Source organism: Eschrichtius robustus, chromosome 11, assembly GCF_028021215.1.
Source record: "Eschrichtius robustus isolate mEscRob2 chromosome 11, mEscRob2.pri, whole genome shotgun sequence".
Lineage (NCBI taxonomy): Eukaryota > Metazoa > Chordata > Mammalia > Artiodactyla > Eschrichtiidae > Eschrichtius > Eschrichtius robustus.
In genome coordinates, this window is record NC_090834.1 from 67,195,456 (window position 1) to 67,214,132 (window position 18,677).

General features: G+C 38.4%; 1 protein-coding gene across 2 annotated transcripts in view; it reads right to left on the reverse strand.

Annotated features, from left to right (window-relative positions):
* The window catches only part of TMEM41B (transmembrane protein 41B), a 30,296-nt gene extending 11,976 nt beyond the window's left edge, over positions 1 to 18,320 (reverse strand). The window contains exons 1-4 of one of the 2 annotated variants that reach the window (XM_068556197.1): positions 18,230 to 18,320; positions 17,985 to 18,110; positions 4,693 to 4,810; positions 2,430 to 2,558 (exon numbers count right to left, since the gene is read on the reverse strand). In XM_068556197.1, coding sequence (XP_068412298.1) covers positions 2,430 to 2,558; positions 4,693 to 4,810; positions 17,985 to 18,105 — 368 coding nt within the window. In that variant the 5' untranslated portion in view covers positions 18,106 to 18,110; positions 18,230 to 18,320. The remainder of the gene's footprint in view (positions 1 to 2,429; positions 2,559 to 4,692; positions 4,811 to 17,984; positions 18,111 to 18,229) is intronic. The other variant, XM_068556198.1, reaches the window with a different exon arrangement.
* Positions 18,321 to 18,677: the final 357 nt, after the last annotated feature.

Genomic DNA, 18,677 nt, shown 5'->3' on the forward strand with positions numbered 1-18,677 from the left:
TTTGTATTAGCAGCAAAAGCTATTATAACTGTACTTGTCACTAAGTTGTTTATGCCAGGAATAACTGGTCCAATGTGTTTTAAGTATACACTCAAAACATCTGCATAAGGAGGTAAATACAGGAACATCTATATATTAAATACATAATATCTAATCCAATAAAAATCCAAGAAAATAAAATGCTATTGAATTTTATGAGAAAAAAATTTTAGCTGAAAAGTCCAACAAACCAAAAGAAATTCAGGAAATAAGAGAGGAAGCAAGAATAGAAATATTTTGAGAGAATTAACAAAATAATTAATATGCCTTTTAAAAAGCTGATTTGAAAAAGGAAAATGATTACCTTTACAACATCAAGAGTTAATGTCGACATTTCTCCAAAGAAGATATACAGATTGCCAACAAACACATGAAAGGATGCTCAACATCACTAATTATTAGAGAAAGGCAAATCAAAACTACAATGAGGTATCACCTCACACCAGTCAGAATGGCCATCATCAAAAAATCTACAAACAATAAATGTTGGAGAGGGTGTGGAGAAAAGGGAACCCCTCTTGCACTGTTGGCAGAAATGTAAATTGATACAGCCACTATGGAGAACAGAATAGAGGTTCCTTAAAAAACTAAAAATAGAACTACCATACGACCCAGAAATCCCACTACTGGGCATATACCCTGAGAAAACCATAATTCAAAAAGAGTCATGTACCACAATGTTCACTGCAGCACTATTTATAATAGCCAGGACATGGAAGCAACCTAAGTGTTCATCGACAGATGAATGGATAAAGAAGATGTGGCACATATACACAATGGAATATTACTCAGCCATAAAAAGAAACGAAATTGAGTTATTTGTAGTGAGGTGGATGGACCTAGAGTCTATCATACAGAGTGAAGTAAGTCAGAAAGAGAAAAACAAATACTATATGCAAACACATATATATGGAATCTTAAAAAAAAAAGTTCTGAAGAACCTAGGGGCAGGACAGGAATAAAGATGCAGACGTAGGGACTTCCCTGGTGGTGCAGTGGTTAAGAATCCGCCTGCCAATGCAGGGGACACTGGTTTAAGCCCTGGTCCGGGAAGATCCCACATGCCGCGGGGCAACTAAGCCCATGCACCACAACTACTGAGCCTGCGCTCTAAAGCCTGCGAGCTACAACTACTGAGCCCGCGTGCCACAACGCGCACCTAGAGCCCGTGCTCCACAACAAGAGAAGCCACAGCAATAAGAATCCTGCACACCACAACGAAGAGTAGCCCCCACTCGCCACAACTAGAAAAAGCCTGCGCACAGCAACGAAGACCCAACACAGCCATAAATAAATTAATTAATTAAATAAATTTAAAAGATGCAGACGTAGAGAATGGACTTGAGGACACAGGGAGGGGGAAGGGTAGGCTGGGATGAAGTGAGAGAGTGGCATTGACATATATACACTACCAAATGTAAAACAGATAGCTAGTGGGAAGCAGCTGCATAGCACAGGGAGATCAGCTCCATGCTTTGTGACCACCTAGAGGGGTGGGATAGGGAGGGTGAGAAGGAGACACAAGAGGGAGGGGATATGGGGATATCTGTATACATATAGCTGATTCACTTTGTTATATAGCAGAAACTAACACAACATTGTAAAGCAATTATACTCCAATAAAGATGTTTAAAAAAAAAAGTTAATGTCTTTCATTAACCGAGAAGATTTGGAAAATACGTTGGATTAGAATAAAAGATACAAAAATTAGAAATTAACATCCACAAATTGGAAGGTTAATCACCAGTTGCATAGGCAGTTTGAAAATATGTAGAAAGAATAAAGCAATTTTCCTGCCTAGTTAAAATACAACATATATTTCTATATAAAACAAAGAAATACATACTAAGAACTGTAAAAAAAAAAATTCATATCCTTTACATGACTAGTTACTCTCATAGGATTTTTTACCAAGGAAACCATTAAATGGAAGAAAAAAATCATAAGCAAATGATTCATAACACAACATATAGAAAAGCAAAAATTAAATACAAATTGTATCTTCAAACCTAAAGGAATTTTTAAATATTTATGGTATGGTGATTATTAATTCAAAATTATTATTTAAATTAAGACAATCAATTAACTAATAAAATAATCCTAAATAAAATGATTATCTTGAATAATACAAAGGAAAGAAAAAATTTTATGATAAGTGAAATAAGCAGAAAACAGAAAAACTGGTAATAAATATTCAGAAATGACAACTGACTTGAAGAGAAAGGATTAAAGTGAGAATTTTTTCATTCTCATTTTTCAATATTTTATTTAAGGTTATACTGCATTAACAATTTTTAAAAGGAAAAATAGTTATGTATAACTGAGTAGCAGATCTTTTAAAACCTTTTTCTTAAACAAAACTAGAAAACATTTTTCAGTTAAAAGGATACAAAATATATGTAGCAAAATAAGCTACAAGTACTTGTACATAAAAGGTGTCCTTATATTTGGATAAAACTTTTCCTAGAGCCTTGGCATCATCCATATCTCTGGGAACCTTCATATTCACTCTTTCTTCTCTAAAGAAATAAAGTGAAAAAAATTTTAAATAGAAATTTGCCAAGATAATTCATATCAAAGTCAAGTTCAAAACATGAAGTTTTATCCAAAATGATTTGATGCCTTGATCTGTAATATGCTAAGCATAAATTCACAAAATTTAAGTTCAAAGTCTATAAATTATTTGTTTTTTAATGCTTTAATATAATTTCATGAGATATGTAATCCATATGAAAATTCAGGATGACCCAAACTAAAGGTTGAAAAGCATTTGCTCAAACACTGGAGTAAATTTTGAATTAAGAAATGAACCACTGATGTTAGCATATTTAAAACATACTGAACATCATTTTGGGTAATCCTCATGATAAACTAAAGTCAATAATCAATTACAACAGAAATTAAGTAAAAATTTCAATGAATTTATAGTTCACATCTTTTCTTGAATATCCCAGCTCAAAGTTCAGATAAAAACTTAAACACTTGTCACTTTCTATTAATTTTACTTTATATTTGGTGCCTTGTTTGGAACTGAATGTTCTGTTTATAAAAGCCCCAAATAATCACCTTCGTGTTTAATGTATATTGTACCCATTTACTGTACCCATTTGTTTACATGATAAAATTTAACTAACCTTGCAGAACAATGATAGAATGCTGTTTAAGTCCTATAAAAATAGCAGGTAAACTAAAATGGGTTTTCTCATTTATAAATTTAAAAGCTTAAAAAAGCTCTTTATAGGCGTGTGCATGCATCTCACATATACACACACAGAAAGAAATAGGCAGAACATAAAAGATTTATAACAGCATATTATTATATAAAAGTGTTATATTTCTTAGAGCAGACTGGGATCCAAAACAACCTTAATCTACTCTATATTCTTTCCCTCTTTCAGTCAGCTCTTTATTTCCTACTCCTTTGATTAAAAAGAGAAAGGATCTAAAATTCAATGATACTAATATTAACATAACAATATAACATGCTATCCTCCCAAAGGCATTTATATTCACGTAAGAAATCAAAGTATTCAAATAAAAATAAGTTTAACTATAAAATTTCAAGCATAAGAAAGTGTTAATGAAAGAAATTTAGAGGAAACAGGAACTTTCTTATACCCTGAAATCACATTTCACAGTTATCCATTACCACACCAAGCTGGCCCTGGTTGAAAGTCTAACTACATTTTAGTAGTCTCTGATGTAATCCATGATTACCCAAGGGTGTTGTTATTGTGGTTGAATAACCCAGGGATATATTTTATCCTCATAAAAGTATGTTTCAGGTCTATAATCTTTTCCCTAAAATTCAAAAAGCTCTGAAAACCAAAAGTTCTTTGTAATCTGTCACCAAAAATTGACCCACACTTACAATACAGTTTTTCATAGTCTTCTATAATACAGGTTTCACTGTAAAAATATTAATGTATTTGATTATGGGGTGCTGCCCCAGATCCTGCTGGAGATACTACGTAATATACAGTATTTATTCCATGTTATCTTTCCAAAATAGAAAAATTCTAAATTCTGAAATGCGTTCCACTCCCAAGGTTTTTGCTATGGAATTGTGGCTGTATACTAGATAGACAAGTCTTTTTACAAAGTGCATTTGACAGTGAAAAGTACCTATTCACACCATATCATTTCTATAAAACAGGGAAGAGTAAAAGAGCCAGGAGACAGATGTGGTGCGGAAGTAAATGGATGAATAGAGGCAGACAAAAACTGATGACACGGAAAAGTAGGAAGGGAGAAAACAGGGATGGAAAAAGGGATAAAGCAGAGAAAAAGGGCATCAGTATTTCTCAAACTGCAGGTCAATATCTATTATGGACTGCAATATAAATTTACTTGGTCACTACTAACATTAAATAATAATATGCAATAAATTTATTAATGTGGCTGTTTTTCAACATAGTCATTAGAAAGATGCCTTAATTAGAGAAGCAGTGCTAGGAGAACCTTGCATAGAAAATCAAGAGACATATTTGGAAAGAAGTATTTAAATTATCGTGTCAATATGAACTTGCTACAAGCCATGAGAGCTGACATACAATTATTATGCCAGTTCTGTTCCTTAAATTAGTTGAACTTTCAATGCACGTTCATCTCTATAAATGTCTAGACATTTTCCGTTTCTTTCAGTATACTTACTCACTAAGCTGAGGAAAATTTTTATATACCAAAAACATAACAAAAGCTGCAGATAAGAAAATGGACACCAATATAAGAAGCGACATTCTTGCTGACCCAGCTTCTGCACAGGCTTTCTCTGAAAAAAAAAAAAATTATAATTAAGATAAATATAGAGGAAAACAGTATTCCAAGCCAGTAAATAATTTCCTGAAAGGTTTTCCTCCCAAGAAACTGTTCGCACTTTTGCCCAAAACACTGTGACATTAAATTTTAAATACTACCATATTTGATGTTTATTAACTGGCCATAGTTCTTTGCAGGGATATATTCATTTTAGAAGCAGAGAAAAACAGAACACCAGAATTTGTAGCACTGATTTGTTGATAAGCCAAAGGGGAAAAAAGGGCATTGCTCTAAATGCTATCACTGACTTTCAATTTTATGTATCTATATTGGGAGATAACAGCATAGGCAGAATGGCCTCTTAGGAAAAATGAGGTAATCTGGCAATTACTTCAAACTGTCATGAGAAAGAACACACAGATTCACTAATGCAACTGATAAATGTTACACTTTCTCTTTACACCAAGGGCTTCAGAATATAGTTGAACCTCAAATGTTTTGGGTGGCTGTGTCTGTGACTCCAAGAATGGGAGAATATGTTTGTGTTCTCCAACAAGGTAATCTTAGTGTTACCTTAAAAATCATATGCAAGTGAGTGGAGTCAAGATGGTGGAGTAGGAGGACACTGAGTTTGCATCTCCTCACAACCAGGGCACCTACCAGGTGCTGGTGGGGGACTTTGGACACCTAAGGGGAGAGGAGGAACCCCCGAGTGACCGGGTAGGATGTGGGGGGGGAGCGAGGGGGGAGGAGAAGTGAAGGCAGGAGGGACTGGCACCCCTGAGGGGCGCCTGGGGGAGAGAAAGGGTTCCCACGCCCGTAGGGGCCCACTCACAGGGAGGGGATCAATGGGGACGGGGAGAGACCCTCAGGGGATCAGAGGATTGGAAGGGAATGTGGCCAGCATTTCCCCCACCCACTCAGGCCCCAGGGAGCCTGCTGAGGTCCCAGGGCTGATCCTCCACCCTCCGAGGCCCCCTCCATCTGCATGGGTCCTGGGGGTGTGGGAGGGAGGGGGAGAGGAAAAGGAGAGGTGAGATGGGACCAGTGCCCCGAGGGGTGGCTGGGGGAGGGGAGGGGTTCCCACGCCGGGAGGTGGGCACTGAGGAGGGGCGTACCGAGGGCACACTGTGATCCCCTACCCACAGGAAGGGGATCAGTGGGGACAGGGAGGGAAACTTGGAGGATCAGAGGGAACTTGGCCAGTACGTCCCCTGTCCACTTGGGTCCCAGCAAGCCTGCTGGGGCCCCAGGCCTGAGCCTCCACTGTGAGGCCCCCTCCAGCTGTGCTGAGCCTAAGCCCTGCCCCCCACCCCCCAGGGCTTTTCCAGTCCTGAGCCTAGGCCCTGCCCCTGCCTAAGTCTGCCCCTCCCCCACAGCCAAGGCCTTTTCCTGCTTTTATTCTTTTTTTTTTTCTATTTGCTATTATGGTTCTGTTTTACTGTGTTGTTGTTATTTCATTTTTATTTGTATTTTATCTAGTATATTTTTTATCTTTCTAACTTTATTTTTTATTCTTTGTTATTGTTCTGCTCCTTTTTTCTTTTTTTTTTTGGCCACACACCAGGTGGCTTGTGGGATCTTGGTTCACAGGCTGGGGGTTGGGCCTGAGCTCCTGTGGTGGGAGCACCGAGTCCAAACCACTGGCCTAACAGAGAACCTCAGACCCCAGGGAATATTAATCAGAGTGAGGTCTCGCAAAGGTCCTCATCCCCGCACCAAGAGCCAGCTCTACCCAACTGCCTGCAAACTCCAGTGCTGGAAGCCTCAGGTCAAACAACCAGTAAGACAGGAACACAGCCCCACCCATCAAAAATAATGAGACGACAAAAAAATACATTACAGATGAAGGAGCAAGGCAAAAACCTACAAGACCAAATAAATGAAGACAAAATATGTAATCTACCTGAAAAAGAATTCAGAGATATGATAGTAAAGATGATCCGAAATCTCGGAAATAGAATGGAGGCACAGATCGAGAAAATACAAGAAATGTTTAATAAAGACCGAGAAGAACTAAAGAATAAACAAGCAGTGATGAACAACACAATAACTAAATGAAAAATACACTAGAAAGAATCAATAGCAGAATAACTGAGGCAGAAGAACAGATAAGTGACCTGGAAGATAGACTGGTGGAAATAATTGCTGAGGAACAGAATAAAGAAAAAAGAATGAAAAGAACTGAGGACAGTCTCAGAGACCTCTGGGACAACATTAAATGCACAAACATTGGCATTACAGGGGTCCCAGAAGATGAAGAAAAAGAGAAAGGGTATGAGAAAATATTTGAAGAGATCATAGTTGAAAACTTCCCTAACATGGGAAAGGAAATAGCCACCCAAGTCCAGGAAACGCAGAGAGTCCCATACAGGATAAACCCTAGGAGAAACACACCAAGACACATATTAATCAAAGTAACAAAAATTAAATTCAAAGAAAAAATATTAAAAGCAGCAAGGGAAAAACAACAAATAACATACAAGGGAATCCCCATAAGGTTATCAGCAGATTTTTCAGCAGAAACTCTGCAGGCCAGAAGGAAGAGGCAGGATATATTTAAAATGTTGAAAGGGAAAAACCTACAACTAAGATTACTGTACCCAGCAAGGATCTCATTCAGATTTAACACAGAAATCAAAAGCTTCACAGACAAGTGAACGTTAAGAGAATTCAGCACCACCAAACCATCTCTATAACAAATGCTAAAGGAACTTCTCTAGGCAGAAACACAAGAAAAGAAAAAGACCCACAGAAACAAACCCAAAACAATTACAAAATTGTAACAGAAACATACATATTGATAACTACCTTGAATGTACATGGATTAAATGCTCCAACCAAAAGACACAGACTAGCTGAATGGATACAAAAACAAGGCCCATATATACGCTGTCTACAAGAGACCCACTTCAGACCTAGGGACACAAACAGACTGAAAGTAAGGGGATAGAAAAAGATATTCCATGCAAATTGAAATCAAAAGAAAGCTGGAGTAGCAATACTCATATCAGATAAAATAGACTTTAAAATAAAGACTGTTACAAGGGATAAGGAAGGACACTACATAATGATCAAGGGATCAATCCAAGAAAAAGATTTAACAATTATAAATATTTATGCACCCAACATAGGAGCACCTCAATACACAAGGCAAATGCTAACAGCCATAAAAGAGGAAATCGACAGTAACACAATAATAGTGAGGGACTTTAATTACACCAATGGACAGATCGTCCAAAATGAAAATAAATAAGGAAACAGAAGCTTTAAATGACACAATAGATCAGAAAGATTTAATTGATATTTATAGGATATTCCACCTGAAAGCAGTTGAAAACACTTTCTTCTCAAGTGCACATGGAACATTCTCCAGGATAGATCACATCTTGGGTCACAAATCAAGCCTCAGAAAATTTAAGAAAACTGAAATCGTATCAAACATCTTTTCTGACCACAACGCTATGAGATTAGAAATGAATTACAGGGAAAAAACTGTAAGAAACACAAATACATGGAGGCTAAACAGTGCACTGCTAAATAACCAAGAGATCACTGAAGAAATCAAAGAGGAAATTAAAAAATACACAGAAACGAATGGCAACGAAAACACAACAACCCAAACCTATGGGGTGCAGCAAAAGCAGTTCTAAGAGGGAAGTTTATAGCAATTCAATCTCACCTCCAGAAACAAGAAAAATCTCAAACAATCTAACCTCACACCTAAAGCAACTAGAAAAAGAAGAACAAAGAAAACCCAAAGTTAGTAGAAGGAAAGAAATCATAAAGATCAGAGCAGAAATAAATGAAATAGAAACGAAGAAAACATTAGCAATGATGAATAAAACTAAAAGTTAGTTCTTTGAGAAGGTAAACAAAATTGATAAACCTTTAGCCAGACTTACCAAGAAAAAAGGGAGGGGACTCAAATCAATAAAATTGAAATGAGGGACTTCCCTGGTGGCGCAGTTGTTAAGAATCTGCCTTCCAATGCAGGGTTCGACCCTGGTCAGGGAACTAAGATCCCACATGCTGCGGGGCAACTAAGCCCACGTGCCACAACTACTGAGTCCGCACACCACAACTAGAGACCCCACGTGCTGCAAGTAGAGAGAAGCCCATGCGCCGCACCTAGAGAAGCCCATGCGCCACAACGAAGAGCTCGCAGGCTGCAACAAAAGATCCTGCATGCTGCAACAAAGATCCCGTGTGCCACAACTAAGACCTGACACAAATAAATAAATAAATATTTTTTAAAATAAAAATTAAAAAAATTAGAAATGAAAAAGGAGAAATTACAACTGACACCGGAGAAATACAAAGGATCATAAGAGACTATTACAAGCAACTCTATGCCAATAAAATGGACAACCTGGAAGAAATGGACAAATTCTTGGAAAGGTACAAGTTTCCAAGACTGAACCAGGAAGAAACAGAAAATATAAACAGACCTATCACAAGTAATGAAATTGAAACCGTAATTACAAATCTTCCAACAAACAAAAGTCCAGGACCACATGACTTCACAGGCGAATTCTATCAAACATTTAGAGAAGAGCTAACACCTATCCTTCTCAAACTCTTCCAAAAAATTGCAGAGGAAGGAACACTCCCAAACTCATTCAACGAGGCCACCGTCACCCTGGTACCAAAAGCAGGCAAAGATATCACAAAAAAAGAAAAGTACAGGCCAATATCACTGATGAAAATAGACGCAAAAATGCTCAACAAAATACTAGGAAACAGAATCCAACAACACATTAAAAAGATCATACACCATGATTAAGTGGGATTTATCCCAGGGATGCAAGGATTCTTCAATATATGCAAATCAATATGATACGCCACATTAACAAATTAAAGAATAAAAACCATATGATCATCTCAATAGATGCCGAAAAAACTTTTGACCAAATTCAACACCCATTTATGATAAAAACTCTCCAGAAAGTGGGCATACAGGGAACCTACCTCAACATATTAAGGCCCTATATGACAAACCCACAGCAAACATCATTCTCAATGGTGAAAAACTGAAAGTATTTCCTCTAAGATCAGGAACAAGACAAGGATGTCCACTCTCACCACTATTACTCAACATAGTATTGGTAGTCCTAGCTGCAGCAATCAGAGGAGAAAAAAGAAATAGAAGGAATACAAATTGGAAAAGAAGAAGTAAAACTGTCAGTTTGCAGATGACATGGTACTATACATAGAAAATCCTAAAGATGCCACCAGAAAACTACTAGAACTAATCAATGAATTTGGTAAGGTTGCAGTACAAAATTAACACACAGAAATCTCTGGCATTCCTATACACTAACAATGAAAGATCACAATGAGACATTAAGGAAACAATCCCATTCACCACTGCAACAAAAAGAATAAAATACCTAGGAATAAACCTACCTAAGGAAGCAAAAGACCTGTACTCAGAAAACTATAAAACACTGATGAAAGAAATCAAAGATGACACAAACAGATGGAGAGATATACCATGCTCCTGGATTGTTAGAATCAATACTGTGAAAATGACTATACTACCCAAAGCAGGCTATAGGTTCAATGCAATCCCTATCAAATTCCCAATGGCATTTTTCACTGAATTAGAACAAAAAATTTTACAATTTGTATGGAAACACAAAAGACCCCAAATAGCCAACGCAATCTTGAGAAAGAAAAATGGAGCTGGCTCCTCAACTTCAGACTCTACTACAAAGCTACAGTAATCAAGAAAGTATGGTACTGGCACAAAAAACAGAAATATAGATCAATGGAACAGGATAGAAAGCCCAGAGATAAACCCATGCACATATTATCACCTTATCTTTGATAAAGGAGACAACAATATAAAATGGAGAAAAGGCAGCCTCTTCAATAAGTGGTGTGCGGAAAAGTGGACAACTACATGTAAAAGAATGAAATTAGAACACTACCTAACACCATACACAAAAGTAAACTCAAAATGGATTAAAGACCTAAATGTAGGACTGTACATTATAAAACTCTTAGAGGAAAACCACTCTTTGACATAAATCACAGCAAGATCTTCTATGACCCACCTCCTAGAGTAGTGAAAATAAAAGCAAAAATAAGCAAGTGGGACCTAATTAAAGTTAAAAGCTTTTGCACAGCAAAGGAAACCATAAGCAAGATGAAAAGACAACCCTCAGAATAGGAGAAAATATTTGCAAACGAATCAACAAAGGATTAATCCTAAAATATACAAACAGCTCATGCAGCTCAATATCAAAAAAACAAACAACCTAATCCAAAAATGGTCAGAAGACCTAAATAGACATTTCACCAAAGAAGACATACAGATGGCCAAGAGGCAACATGAAAAGATGCTCAACATCACTAATTATTAGAGAAATGCAAATCAAAACTACAATGAGGTTATCGCCTCACACCAGTCAGAATGGCCATCATCAAAAAATCTACAAACAATAAATGCTGGAGAGGGTGTGGAGAAAAGGGAACCCTCCTACACTGTTAGTGGGAATGTAAATTGATACAGCCACTATGGAAAACAGTACAGAGGTTCCTTAAAAACTAAAAATAGAACTACCATATGACCCAGCAATCCCACTATTGGGCATATACCCTGAGAAAACCATAATTCAATAAGTTACATGTGCCCCAGTGTTCACTGCAGCACTATTTACAATAGCCAGGACATGGAAACAACCTAAATGCCCATTGACAGATGAATGGATAAAGAAGATGTGGTACATATATATAATGGAATATTACTCAGCCATAAAAAGAAATGAAATTGGGTCCTTGTAGAGATGTGGATGGACCTAGAGTCTGTCATACAGAGTGAAGTAAGTCAGAAAGAGAAGAACAAATATCGTATATTAACGCATTATGTGTGGAATCTAGAAAAACGGTACAGATGAACCTATTTGCAGGGAGGGAGTAGAAATGCAGATGTAGAACAGACGTGTGGACACAGGTGGGGAAGGGGAGGGTGGGATGAATTGGGAGATTAGGTCTGACATAAATACACTACCATCTGTAAAATAGATAGCTAGTGGGAACCTGCTATAAAGCACAGGGAGCTCAGCGAGGTGCTCTGTGATGACCTAGATGGGTGGGAGGTGGGGGGGTCCAAGAGGGAGGGGATATATGTATTCATATAGCTGATTCACTTCATTGTACAGCAGAAACTAACACAACATTGTAAGGCAATTATACTCCAATAAAAAAAATTTTTAAATAAAGACTTCAGTAGGTAACAGTCCTCTTAAATTAAAAATTAAACAAGACATTTTGCATGGCAACTCTAAAATTTAACTACAATATTTTTCTTCCCATCATTAATTCACAAGTCCTAAGTAAGGGGTCCTAGGGGAGAAAGGTGTGGACTTAACTGGACTACAGAACACCACCCTAAGCCTTCTTTGAGTACACATCTCTGATTGCTACTTGTTGCCTTACAGTTGGATGATGAAATATATAGACATTTGTTGAACAAAATTAACCTCCAAGTTTAACTCGATACCTATTTTTTTCACTCTCTGAAAGGAAAACTTTTTCAAGCATTGTACTCAGCACAACGTAAACACAAGAAAACAGCTAATAATGCAATAAAACTAAGTGACAGTCAATTTTGAAGCTCTCCATTCTTTCACACAAACTTGGAAATAGGGAGTGTTCCCTATTATGATTCCACAATTCTTTTTGAATATAGTTCTAATAAATCTAAAGGCTAGCACGTAATTCATTTAGTTCTGAACAGAGATAGAAGTTATAAACTTGGGAATTCCCTGGCTGTCCAGTGGTTAAGACTCCACACTTCCATTGCTGGAGGCCCAGGTTCAATCCCCGGTCAGGGAACTAAGATCCTGCAAGTCACAAGGTGCAGCCAAAAAAAAAAAGAAAGGTTATAAACCTTGCTTTAATGATTCAACATCTGAATGTGTAACATACACATTTATAATGTGCATCCTCCTTCTGGTTGCATTAGATACATGTTATTTAGCATTTAGAGCCACCCACAACAATGCTTTATACATTCATTAACCTCCAAATCTTCCATCATACTAATTCCCATTCTCAATTATCCCATTATCTGTTTTCCAACCTCCTCCCAGGCCAAAGGTACGGCTACAGAAAGATCATTGTGCTCTCTTGGCTTACAAGTTCATTTTGCTTCCTGCTTTTCTATCGTCAATTAAAGTTATCACTGGCAAACTATAATCCTTTTACAGTACCCTCCAAAAGGGCTATTTCAAGTCTCTTCAAGCCTTTAATTCTACTTCCCCCTATTCTCAACCAATGAGGCTGTCTCCACACTTTAGAGAGCTTCCCAATCTCTACCTCAAGATCTGTTCACGAAATTATCTCCCCTTCCCTCTTTCCCCTTATCTTTGCATCAAACGCCAACACACTTCCTTGCAGATCTTGCTCTCAGAATTATCTCATCTCCATTCACTGAATATCTTCAATTCTTCCCACTAACAAGCAACTCTTCTCTAACTTCTAATATGCATATATCTATCCTGAAAAATCAAAACTTAACCTTAATGCCCCTGTAGTAGCTCTCTATTTCTCTTATAACTTTCATATCAATACCTTTTGAAAAGCAAAATCTTTATATCTACAAGATTTTAGGAATCACTCTTACTGGTCATCTAGTCCACTAGTTCTAGACCTACAGAATCCTAACATGGAGGAAGCAAAAGACCCATCTCCCCTGAGGACACAGTTTACAGGAACTCTAACAAGTTTTTCAGAGTTCTTTTTTTTTAAATTTATTTGGCTGCATGGGGTCTTAGTTGTGGCACGTAGGCTCTTTGTTGCAGCACGTGGGATCTTGTGTGGCACGCGAACTTCTCTAGTTGCAGCACGTGGGCTTCTCTCTAGTTGTGGCGTGCGGGCTCCAGAGCACATGGGCTCAGTAGTTGCACTGCACAGGCTCCAGAGTACCTGGGCTCAGTAGTTGCAGCACACGGGCTTAGTTGCCCCATGGCATGTGGGATCTTAGTTCCCCGTCCAGGGACTGAACTCACTTCCCTTGCATTGGAAGGCAGATTTTTAAGCACTGGACCACCAGGGAATTCCCTCTAACAAGTTTTTTATGGTTACAAGAATCTATTGTAACATTTTTGGAAGTAAATTTTATTTCAAGAACTTAAAATTTTTAAAATTATGTATTAATAATCAAAAATGGTAGTATCATCAAGTATAAATTTAAACAGCTAAAATAACTTTTTAATAAAATATAAAGAATTAACCATTAAAAAAACACACAGAGAGAAAGCATGTTTGCAGGCAGCAGAAGAAACAGCACTACCTATCTTGTATAAAAGCTCATTCTCTGACGTTTATGCCCTGCACCTCTGCTACCATTCAACCCACACAGCCTCAATCACTATCATCAACCACTTTCAGGCACTTCCCCTATTCAGGGAAGACTAAGCCAGGCTTCAAGCAAACTTTTCATAATCCTAAAAGATACATCTATTTAGATGATTCACCCAGCCTCAAAATTCTTAGACTTTCATTTCTATTCAACTTTAGCCACCCACTTCCAGTGGTACACTAAGTTCTCACACCACCTGAGACAGCTCTATCTTGGACATTTTAAATTCCAACATGCCATTCCTTGATCATCTTTATTCTTTCATGAGCTTAACACCTCCAATTTCTCCCTCTGTTGGGCTCCTCACTTCTCTTCCTTCTATGCCCAGCCTGGACTCCATGGTGTATCCAGCAGCACCTCTGATTAGAATCCTCACTCTTTCCTTATAGCTAATCTAACCCAAAATCAGTGTTTCAAGCTCACTGTCTTCATTCCTATACCAAGATGGTTGAGCACAAGTAGAGAAAAATCATGAGTGACCCATCACAGAAATCCATGTCTATGGGAAAACTGACTTAGCCTCATTTCTACTCCCTTTTTTTTAGGTGTTGAACATGAATCAGGCTGAGCCAATTAGGTTATTCTTACCCTCTGACAACAGTGATAGGTTCAGGGATAAGCATTTGATCTGAGGCAATCTAATCAGAGTTAATATCTAGACTTGTATTGCTAATACTTAGAAAAAGATTCTCAAAATTATCAGGAAGCATTTAGCTTACCTGGACCTTCAAGAGGAATCAACCTTAAGGTAAAACTGATATCAGGTAAGCAAAACAAGATATGAAAGAAATCTGATCCTGATGATATCACTGAGCCACTGGTCCCAGACTGAAGCCAGTGAATCCCACTTAATCTCTCAACTTTTTAGTTATATGAACCAATAAACCTCCTTTTAGCAAAGCTTTCCATTGTGTTTTCTACTGATTACAAGCAAAAGAATCCTGATATATAATATTTGGGTTGAGACTGACATCAACACATCATACTAATACCTTGGTTGATGTCCAATTGCCAATTTTAGTCTTAGTTCCCAGTTATCAGTAATCAGAGCTTTCTTCTTCTTCCTCTAAGCCAGCACCTAGCTCACAGCAGATGCTCAAAGGATATTTGTTGAACCACATTAGCAAGGCAGACCCTAGAACAGGCATCTGAGAGGGATTTATTACCCAATTTTGAACAATACTGTCTCCTAAGAGCAGTAAAACCAACTTCAAGACAGTGTTTCCCAAACATTTTTGGCTGCTTTCCACAATAAGCAGTGTATTTTATATCATGATCTGATACACACAAAATCTATATAATTGAAAAATAAAATTCAAAGAATACTTACCCCCTACTACATGCAAAGAACTCTATTTTCTCTTCCATTTTTTTAAATGGCTCATGATTACCCATCAAATTCATTTCACAGCGCTCACAAAGGTATGACCTATATATTGGAAAACATAGTCCTGGGAGTTCTCTTAAATCAAAATGGGGAAATTCTACATTTGCGAGTAAAAAGATCAGCCAGGGCAAACAACAAAAGAAAATAAAACACCTGGTCCAAGTACCCTTGCACACAGAGTAGGTCAAGAGCCTCTCAAGTAGTAATATCTCTTGTCTCTCACCCTTTCTAATCATGCAAGAATTAGATTTTCAGTGTTATTGCCTTGCTCAAATCATCACAGCGGTCCTCAGTAAGACTCAGACGTTGGACTAGAGTCAAGGCAAGGAATCCACTAAATGTACCAAACACTGCATGTGAGGTGTAAAATATTTCAAGCATACACACAATGACAACTATTTGTCAAAATTATGTAGATGCATCAGTTAATAAAAATACAAATTTATTTAAAAATACAAATACATGGAATTTATAGAAACACTCTATTACGATGTATTTCTCAAGAGCTAATAAAAATTTTTTTTCTCTAAAACCTTTCCGTTTATGAATAAATAAAAATTAAAAAAAAAAAAGAAATCCTCTACTACTGACAAGTTTATCTCTTTATAGACACACACAAAAGGTTCACACTAACTAACCTTCAAGCCTAATGTTTCCCCCACCCAGAATCCTTTTCTGTTCTCTCTACTAATCCAAACCCTACTTCTCTATGAAGGCGTGCCTTCACATCTCTTCCCTCTGTCTTCCTATAGATTTGTAGTCCACAGAAGTCATTTGACAGCATCACAAAAATAACTTTGTTGAATGTGTTGTTCAAATGTTAAAATACAATAAACAATTGTAAAAGCACTCTGGCAGTTTCAAGGTCTTATTTTCTGAACAGCTTAAGGTTAAAAAATTAATAATAATAATAATAAAATAACTGACTGCTATCCCAAACCAAATGACAATCTTTAGGGATGTCCTATCTGGACACCATGGAAAATACTTCCTAAGTATTTTCCTATCTGGAAAATACTTCTTCAGGAAGCCCTTAGATTACTGTCATTCTCAGTTGCAGCATCATCAAAACAAGGTTACTGTCATTTAGAGTGGATTTATACTTTGACAACACTTCATTTCTGGTTTTTGAAGTTATTTGGCTCTATTGTCTATAAGGTGTAAAAATATCCAAATATATAAAGCCGAAAGACCCAAATTAGACTGGAGACATTTTAAATTATTTGAAAATAAAACACCATTTTCTGCAAGACGTTTTCTAAATTTTTCATATGTTTTAAATTTGATTCAAAAAATTTCAGCTGATGGGAATTCCCTGGCGGTACGGTGGTTAAGGACTCGGCACTTTCACTACCAGGACCCGGGTTCGATCCCTGGTCAGGGAACTAAGAGCCACACGGCATGGCCAAAAAAAAAAAAAAAAAAAAAAATTTCAGCTGAATGTTAAACATATTATCTCCATATATAAATATATTTTTAAAGTGTATAATACTTTATTGATGACTATAGTTACAATGTCGCTAGACACTATTAAAAGATCCTCTCTTTACCCATCACTGGTGGTGGAACACATCAGTGTGAGTAAGCTGCAGACAACTTAATGGGCATTTGTTAGGATCTCTCCAAGTTTATGGGCTTTGAAAGCATTTAAGGAGGTTAAATCACTTCAACTGCTGAAAAGCAATGAAAACTCTACGCCCAGATGAAATCAAAGTATTTAGTTTCTGGGTACACTTTTTTTCTTAAAATAATATTTGAGGCCCTGAGAAATGCCAGGATGGCGTAGTGGAAAAAAAGCTTGAGAATAAGAGATCTTAGCTATAATAGTAATTGCTAACATTTATTCAGCCTTCACTGCATATAAGCCAAACATTACACTAAATCCTTTATGTGAATTATTTTATTTAATCCACGCACCAATCTTAAGTAGATATTACTATTATTAATATTATCACCATCCCCACTGTACAGTTCAGATACTGAGCTTTTGAAGGATAACAAGTCCAAAGTCTTAAGTGGTAGAGCAGGGACGCAAACCCAAGTGTTCTTGCCACCTCGAAGCGGCGCCTGGACGTAGTTAAATCCTTGCTTTTAGCCAATACTTTACTAATCTGGCTTTCTGACTTTGTGCAAGTTATATATCCACTCTGGACCTCAGTTTCCTCATCTGTAAAAATAAAGCAACGAATGCTAACGTTCCTTCCAGTTCTGCCTAACTTCAATATTATCAACCCACTAGGTGTCCGGCCTTGTGGTAGGCCGTAGCCTAGGTCCCCCACTCTCTCTGCTCCCGCCCCTAGATGCCAACAGGCCCCCTTTCCACCCGCAAATCCCCTGGACCCGCTGGGGTCCTTTCTCCTCCGAAGCCCCTCCCGGCACACTCCCGCCTCTGGGCCAGCCCCAGCTCTGGTTCCCAGGTCTACTCACCCTTCAGGTGGTCTCCGCTGCCTGGCGCCGAGGGACCCCGCGGCCCCGCTGCCTTGTCCCCCGGAGGGGTCGTATGGAGTGCCCCCGTTTGCGACCTTTCGACAACTCTGCCTTTCGTCATGGCTGCTGCAGGGAAGGTGGAGGAAACGGGGTGATGCCGCGGCCCCTTAACAACAATTACGCGGCAGGCTCCTTACAACACCCAGGGTCCACAGTCACAGATACTTCCGGGACGACAACCTCACCTGAGACGACCTCAGACCCGCTAGCACAGCGACGCTGAGCCGGAACCCGCAGCGCCTACTCGGACTAGGCTCCGCCCCGCACCGCCCCCGAGGCTCGCGCGCTCGCGCCCGCCCAGTAACCGCGAGACAAGTCAGGGTCCCCGCCCGCCCCACTTGCTGCCCCGCCCCGCTTCATGACTGCGCGGAGCATGCGCAGTCACTGCACCGGAGTCAGCGGGTGCGCCTCACAGACGCAGGCATCCAACGCGCAGCTTTAATTATCCGGAAGTGCGGTCTCAGAGACTGTAATGCCTTTGTCCTGGCGACCGGAAGTGCCCGGGAGTGATTAGTTGGAGTTTCGCGGCGGATGCTGATTCAGCCGACTCCCTTCTCTACCAATTCGAGAATCTGTCTCGAATCTGGAGGGGCTAGACAATGCTTGGTCTGAAGATGTTGGAAAACATAAAAG